The following is an 8,386-nucleotide window of genomic DNA, read 5'->3' as shown; positions in this document are numbered from 1 at the left end:
TATAGAACAATAAATAGAACATTATTTACGTGTAATGGTCTTACTGTGAAATAAACATGTATTAATAAATTTCACTTTAAAAGATGATATTGAATGCTGTCTTATTTTTAGATTTGCTGTTGGTTCTGTTATTTGTTAATCTGGGTTAAATCTGTATTTATATCCATATGGACGTAAGTGGTAGGTGTAGTACTCTAGTGTGTGCATTCCCACCGCATCTATGTAGTGGAAAGAGATGGCTAAATCTGAACAGCATCCAGGGCCCTAAAAACACAAGAAACAATATATATTAACATAAAAAACAATCAATCAAATCCCAGCTGAGGAGAGTTGAGAGAGACCCTTTTTTTTTTACTGACTTCCTTCTTAAATCCCTGAATATAAATGTGATTTTTCTTTACTATGTCCTGGTTATATCTGCATTTGACGACTGTTCATAAGCCAGCACTGTAAAAAAATATTGATGGTTTAACTTAAAAAGTAAGTAACCTGGGTGGCCTTAAAATTTTAAGTTGATTGAACTGGAAAAAGTGAGTTAATACAATGAAGGAGATTCATTTAATCATCAGAAACTCAAAATAATAAGTTATCTCAACTAAATAAATGATTATAAAGTTGATTTGACAAAAGAAAATATGTTGTGATAACAAATCTTGTTTAAAAAATATTTTTTACAGTGAGGAAATGTAAAAAAGCCCAAGAGGTATTTTATTTTCATTCCAAGGGGGTTTAGTGAAATCATCATCATTATTATTACATAATATCATAATAATAATAATTATTAGTATTGCTGTGGATGTAGCATCATGCAAAAGCAAACATTTTTGGATAAGATGCTATTGTAGAATTATATGCCACTCATGACATGTTCCTGGATAAATATCCTGAACACACTTCTAAACTGGAAACTTCAAATATTATTAGTTAATTACAGAGTAGTTCCTGGACCAACCAGGAAACAGAAAATTGTCTGACTTGATGGTCCCGTTTTTCAATTACCACGACCGAGTAGGAATACAGTTAGAATACTTTTCGACATTAATGTAATGTTGTTCCAGGATCAACAAAAGATGTTTATCCAGGATAATGTCTTACTTAGCTGGAACTCACTGCCGAACGGAGTTATTTTTCACCCACAGGAATGATAGTATGTTTGATATGGCATCTTTATCATTTGAAGTTAGCTGATGACCCACATTAGCCTAAAGGCTGGTATTCACTACAAAACTTTTGTATATATTGATTTATAACCATTAAGCATCATACACTTTGTATGACTGACTTTCTAAAAGGAAAAGGTATTGCTTGCTAAACGGATGAGGGTCACTCACAAACAACCGCACACGCGCCTTGATGCTAGCGGGGTGAAAGGTAGTGAGGATTTTAGGGGCCCCCGGCCACAATTTCATCTGATAATTTCATGTTCAGGGGTGCGTTTTCCGTACAATTCCTAACTCACTGCTTAACCGCTGTTGTACAATGCATCATTGAAGAAATAAACTAGCTAGTCATGACTCCCGAAACCATATTGTCACAAATTTGTCATTCAACCACGTTGGTAATGATTTCATGCATGAGGTGGTGTAATAACCTTTTTTCATGAATCTGTTTGAGATCGAATTAAACTAAACTAGACGTAAATGATGTTTGTATGTATTGTATTCTGAATAAAAGATATAGGAAACACTTTACTTGAGGGGGTGTGCACTAACATGACACTTTCATAATCATGATATCATGACACATTCGTCTAAATCCAACGCACATGGCACCCAACACTCTCAGAAAAAAAGGTACAAAAGCTGTCACTGGGGCTGTACCTTTTCAAAGGGTACACTTTTGTACCCGGCTGCATATTGGTACCTTAGTGGTACATATTAGCACCTAAAATTTACATTTTAGCACCTGAAATTAGCTCCTAAAATGTACATATTAGCACCTGAAATGTACATATCAGCACCTAAAATGTGCATATTAACACCTAAAATGTACATATTAGTACCTAAATTGTACTTAACACTTAACAATGTACATATCAGCACCTAAAATGTACATATTAGCACCTAAAATGGTTCTAGATACCACCAGGTTATGATGTATTGGTTTATGTCAAGATGTCATAACAAAGACATCTTAAACAATGTCATGTTTGCATTCAAAAAATGTCATTATTGAACACATGACAATTAATGACAGTTGTCATAAACATGCATAAACTCTACTTCATATTCAAGGCATATCATGGTTATGAAGGTGTCTTATGCACACACCCCTTCAAATAAAGTGTTACCGTTATTTTGCTTTATTCCCAGATTCATAGTCTGGTTCTTAGGCTGCATTTACACTGCAGGTCTTGATGCCCAAATCCGATTTTCTGACTAGATCCGATTTTTTTGATGACCTGCTTACAACATCTTTTAAAAGTGACCCATATCCGATTTTTGCATTTACATTCATTATACACTGCTGAAACTACCAAATGCAGATGTTCTGACCCTGGAAATTCCACAATATTTAATTTTACTATTTAAAATATTTTCTTTCCACAATATTTTGAAAAGTCATCAAAACGTCTCATATGGCGGAGAAAAAAAGAGGAGAGGCACTGTAGCCACGAGCACTTAAAACGATGCCTCATATCTCCTGAAATGTCTTCAAATACGGATGTATTTCTGCAACAACCCTGCATTTTTGTCTGGAATATTCGCCCCAAACACTCAAAACACATGAAACCTCCGCATTGCTCCACTGCGTGTATCCTTTCTTCCGGATTTGGGTCACTTGAACCATGCAGTGTAAACAAGGCCTAAATGTCCTAAAATCGGCTCAAAATTAGAGCCCGACCGATAAAGGATTTTGAAGGCCGATACCGATACAAATATTTTTGGGTTTTAAAATCCGATATTCCGATATATCGGCCGATATTTTTTTTTTATTAAATATTGTTGGATTTCACACACGTGTAAAAGAAAAGCTAACTTTTCTGCACAAGATACGTTTGATACTTTTTCTCTATGTCTAAATGTTCACACCTTTTTACAATGCAGGGACTGTAACTAGAGATATGCTGGTTATAAATACAGTAATAATTACTTTATTTCAGCAGAAAAAGTTCATTGTGGTTTCCAAGCTCATTAAAGTTAACGTTAGCGGTCTTCCACTGATGATAGTGGCGTTAGCTAGCTTTGTGGTTAGCTAGTCTATGATGAGCCATAATTTAGCAATAGATAACATCATTCTGCAAATTGTAAAACATACATTTTCAATATAACAGGCCAAGGAGAGATGATTGAAGCGTGTTTTGTCCGCTTTTATTTTATTTTTGAAATATTAATTTATCGGCCATTATAACTGCCGATACCGATATTATGGAAAATGCCTAATATCGGCCGATATATCGGTCTGGCTCTACTCAAAATATCAAACATGTTTCATCTCTTTTGACTGGAGGAATTACAAGTTTTGAAGATACAAAAAATATGAATCTTTGCCCATCATACTGAAATTTGTCAACTCCGACTGCCCAAACTCTTTAACCTTATGACTTCTGAATCCTCTGGACTGTAAATTGGGGAAAAAAAAAAAAGTTGTTTAGTGTATCCCAGCCTTGATTCACTCTTAAACGACTCCTTCTTACCTCTACAGGGCCATAATGCTCGTAGAGGAGGTACCAGGGTCGTGGTCTGGGTAGCTGTCTGGGCAGGTAATAGCTTGGAGGGTAAGGGTGAAAGGTTTGTCTCCTCAACACGTCTCTGGAATCACCCGTCCTAACTTTCATTGTCTCCATGCATCGTCCCATTCCAGTATCCTCAAGTTCTGTGTCGTGTGTGCAAAGTCCATTAGCAAAACCTTTCACGAATCTCCTCAAAGCTTCCTTGCTGAGGACATAACCAGCCCCTCCGCTCATGTAGCCCTGTTTAACGAACGGTGCGAACCTACGTCCAAAATACAGCGGCTCCTCTGTGTTGTGCTTGGACAGACCGTAGCGCAAATTCTCAAGGACAACAAACGTGTCATCGTCAGCTTTGAGGAACCAATCAGCATCATCCAGATGGTGCTTGTGAATGTGCTGGAAGGCCCGTATGGTCTTCCAGTAGAGCTGACTGCGCCCTTCTGACACGTTGAGCCCTACCGTGGGGAAGTCGGACTCCTCCGAGCTCATGTACAGAATGACGTTGCAGCGTTTTCCCCATGTGTCACGCACATGCTGGGTTCTAGATTCCAGGTGTTGAGGCTGCGTCATTACCCAGCATAACACTCTGACCTTCTGGCTAAGGTCTTGTGCGGCTCTTCTGCTCTGGGCTATGATAAGAATGTTAGAGTTTAGCTTGGGGCCGTTTCCTTTTACATTTACAGTATTCATTTAACAGATTACAATTGAGGAATACAACAAGTGATTCATCTTAAAGAGGCAATAAACATGAGAAGCGCATACAAAGTTTCAGCCATTGTTCAGGACAGTACTACAGTACTGTATCTACAACAATAAAGATTTACCAGTAGTTATAAAAGTCATTATACACCACAACTAAAATGATAACAACACTATCACTGGAATCAATTAAAAATATATATTTTTGTTTGTTTTCAGCTGATGAATGATACAAACATTGACAGCCAATAAGAATCCTCCCCACTTTAAAAGATATTTGATTTTTTTTTAAAGATAATTTAAAGTGGCAGTCAACAAAACTGTAGTGTAGGTGTTGGTGTGGATGCTATAATAGTTTTATCTTTATAATTCGTGTTTTTAGTGTGAACAGGCCTAGTTTGCTTATAGAAACAGAAAGTGACTGAGAATCAGTGGAATCAGAATTTCCAAATTTACTCGTAAATTATTTGTTTTTTACTCAAAAAATGAGATGCCTACTCTCAGACAAATGAGGCCCAGGATTAATCAGATGCAAACAGAAATATAAAACCAGTCCTAATTGAAAGAGAACAAGTTGACAAAAAGATTGAATCCAAGAATGGGTGAAAATATGGTATAATGAGTGATTTATAAGCTAGTTTTTATAGACCGGTCATTTTTGACCGGGAACACCACAAGTGTAACAAGGTAACAAAACTCCCACAGAAAATAAGAAAAATTTCAAAGAACAAATGAGATTTAGTTATACCGTTTGGGAACAAAGTCACAAAGTTTCAGTCCAAAGCGATAACATTAACTAGTATTTTGGTGAAAAAGAAAATCTTCTCCGGGCGGGTCACATTGACCCGAACACCATCACATGAGGGTTAAATTTGTCAAAGTGTGCAGTATACAACAGACCACACTACATTATATATGCAAATTGGATTAAAAATGCTAAATAACGGTAATAGCTCTAGTGAAAAAGAAGTGCACTTAACTGTATTGAATGTGCGCTTGTTGTGTAATTCAAATCTTAAAAGTATATGTTTTAAACAAAAACTGTACCTGCAGATAATATAATATTAATGAAATAAAAGTGTACGTAAACAGAGACGACCCTGGCAAAACTGTTTTTTTTTTGACACTTTTAACGTGCACTTTGTAATAATGCAAAAATAAGTTTTACCTTAATATATTTTAAATTATTGTTTCAATCTTTTGTCATGCTTTAAACAAGTACATTGATGTGTTGACTAACATACTAAAGTACAAGTAAAGTGCTTGTTTATAATTTTAGCCTAGCTTAGTTTATTTTGAATGTACTACATTGCAAACGTCATAATTACAAATGTGTAATTGCAAATGTTTAAAAATTAAGACAAGTTAAAATAGATATTACGTTAAAATATATTTCAGTTTACTATAAATGTTGTATGTACATTCAGCAGTACACTTTAACCATATTTCAAAGACAATAGAATTAATCATTGTCATAATACAGTTATAAAGTCCTTCTTAAATCACTGCACTGGGTCAAAGTTAAGGTCATTTCATAATACATTTTCATTTAATTTCAAATTACATAATTAAGTGTCTGAAAACATTACAAGTACTTCCAAGTACACTGTAAAAATGAATATGCTTTATCTAATAAATAGAATTGTGGCAATATATTACAAGCAATATTATTAATAAAATTTAACAAATTAGAATTGAGTAATAATGAATCAGATTATTCCTTAAAAGTTAACCATTTAAAATTAGCAAAGTTTGAATTTTTTTTTTATCTCACCAACAGACAGACGTCATAGATTAATTAAGAGCTCTTTATTTTATATTGCCAACATTGAAGACACCTGATGTTAACAAGCAGAAACACTGAAGGAGAAAACTGTCATTTTAAAACAACACCGATCACCATAATGGTTGTTGTTGTAAGTTTTACTCATTTTAAATGGTTAACTTTTAGGGAATTAATTTGATTAATTATTACTCAATTCAAATTTGTTAAATTTAATTAATAATATTGCTTGTAATCTGTTGCCACAATTTTTTTGATTTGATAAAGCACATTCATTTTTACAGTGTATTTCCGCAATATAGGTAGGCTATACTCTTATCTATGCCAAAATGTACTTTTTGTTTTACAAAGTTAACAAGTTATTTCCAAAGATGATAATGGGTGTCATTTGTTGATGTGAAGAAGTTGTGACAACAATTAAGCACATATCCAAAATTACATAAAACTCTTGATTCACAGTAAATTCTTAAACAAATGTACTGTACACAGAATATGCAGCAGACAAGTAAGCTATCCATTCCAATTGTATTTATTTTGTTGGTTTGTTTTTGAGTAAATGTAGTTGGTCATCTGGGTATTCCATTCAGAAAATTGTCATACTGTGTAGTATATAAGAGTAGTATAGTATTTCATTTCCAACAGCTTCTGTCCTCTTTTCTGCTTCTTTTTTATTTACTGTGGATGTGGCTAATTATAGAGGAGAAATATAAGAGTGGAGAAAAAGCCTTTGTCTTACCTGGATGCCATACATTATATGCATTCCTTGCATGCATGGCAAATGCAGGTGTTAGAGTCCTTAGAACACGTGAATAAGTTATTGAGAGAAGCACACTCACTGCTACGCCACTTAAAAATAAAATGTAGTGCTTAAATATACTCATGTCTATACGTATGATAACTTTTTCAAAAACTCAAAAAGAAAGACATTATCTCTTCAATGCTCCTGAACATCCTGCTCTTAAACACACAGATGATGACAAAGTTCTACAGGTTTTTCTTCTTTTCATGTTGTCAGTTTTCCCCTCATGATTATATTAATTATAATTATTATATTATAGTATTAACGTATCTGAATATTTCTGAACATATTTGAAAGGAAATAATATATTGCATTTTTTTAATATATCATTTTTTTTTGTCTTTTTCTGTTTCTTATTTTTCTTACTTTAACATATAATTCAGTACTGCAATTATAATATAAATAAAGTGTCAGTTCAATGTTGTAAAATGGTCAAATAAAACATGTAAAGAGACATATGATTATTATTAATACACTAGCTACAAACCTGTCCCAAATAACAAGAAAAACCTCTCGTGATTATCACGATTAAATTATTGATTTGTAAACATTAACTTGACAAAATAATAATAATAAAATGTTCTAAATACGATTTAAAGGTGCAGTGTGTGATTTTTAGCGACGTCTAGCGGTTCGGTTGCGAGTTTGCACTAAGGGCTCAGCCCACTGCTCACCCCTCCCTTTCGAAGAAGCTACGGTGCTAAAACGGGACAAACATCTCGTCGGCTGAGATAAAGTTTGGTTAAAGTTTACAAAGCCATAGTCAGGTGAGGATCAAGGGTCTTAATATAATAGTATAGTCATAGTAATCAGCTGATTGTCTCATAAACGTAACCAGCACATTTCTCCCCACATACACATAGCAAACCCATACAGCGACGGAGAAGAACCACATGAAGCTGAAGCCCAAAAGTGCACGCAGCAAAAATTATATGATAACACCGCGCGCACCTCTGCATCCCATAGACACCATTTACTACAAACAATAGGCTTTATTCTCTGATTTTGAAAACTCTTCGCGATCGACTTAGATTTCTTCCAAGATCGATGGGTTAGTGATCCCTGTAACATATACTGTTTTACGGTCAATGACATGAGTACTAATCAGCCGTCTCACGAACCAGCACATTTATCCCCAGATTCCCCACAGAGCAAAGCCATAACTAATAAATGCATTGTACATTATTTGTCTTATATTCTGGTTTTAAATTTTATATTCTACATATGTATGTATTGTGATGTTTTATGTGGTGGATATGTTATTTTATTTGTTTACCTGCCCAGGGACAGCAAATGTAAACTAGCTATTAGCTAATTCTGGTGCAATTACTTTTAATTGTGCATTGTCCCTGTCAAAATAAACAATAAAATGAAATGAAAAAATGACACAGCGAACTACATGAAACAATACAACTACATATTTTACAACACT

At 34.4% G+C, this 8,386-nt stretch overlaps 1 protein-coding gene across 2 annotated transcripts in view; it reads right to left on the bottom strand.

The window, feature by feature from the left end:
- Positions 1–64: 64 nt before the first annotated feature.
- The window catches only part of c1galt1a (core 1 synthase, glycoprotein-N-acetylgalactosamine 3-beta-galactosyltransferase 1a), a 56,368-nt gene continuing 48,046 nt past the window's right edge, over positions 65–8,386 (bottom strand). For both annotated transcript variants that reach the window (XM_089123394.1, XM_089123395.1), the window contains 2 exons: positions 3,638–4,302; positions 65–264 (listed from right to left, as the gene is read on the bottom strand). In XM_089123394.1, coding sequence (XP_088979520.1) covers positions 136–264; positions 3,638–4,302 — 794 coding nt within the window. In that variant the 3' untranslated portion in view covers positions 65–135. The remainder of the gene's footprint in view (positions 265–3,637; positions 4,303–8,386) is intronic.

This window comes from Pimephales promelas, chromosome 18 (assembly GCF_988280905.1).
Source record: "Pimephales promelas chromosome 18, fPimPro1.hap1.1, whole genome shotgun sequence".
In the NCBI taxonomy this organism is placed as follows: domain Eukaryota; kingdom Metazoa; phylum Chordata; class Actinopteri; order Cypriniformes; family Leuciscidae; genus Pimephales; species Pimephales promelas.
This window is presented reverse-complemented; position numbering and strand designations above follow the sequence as displayed.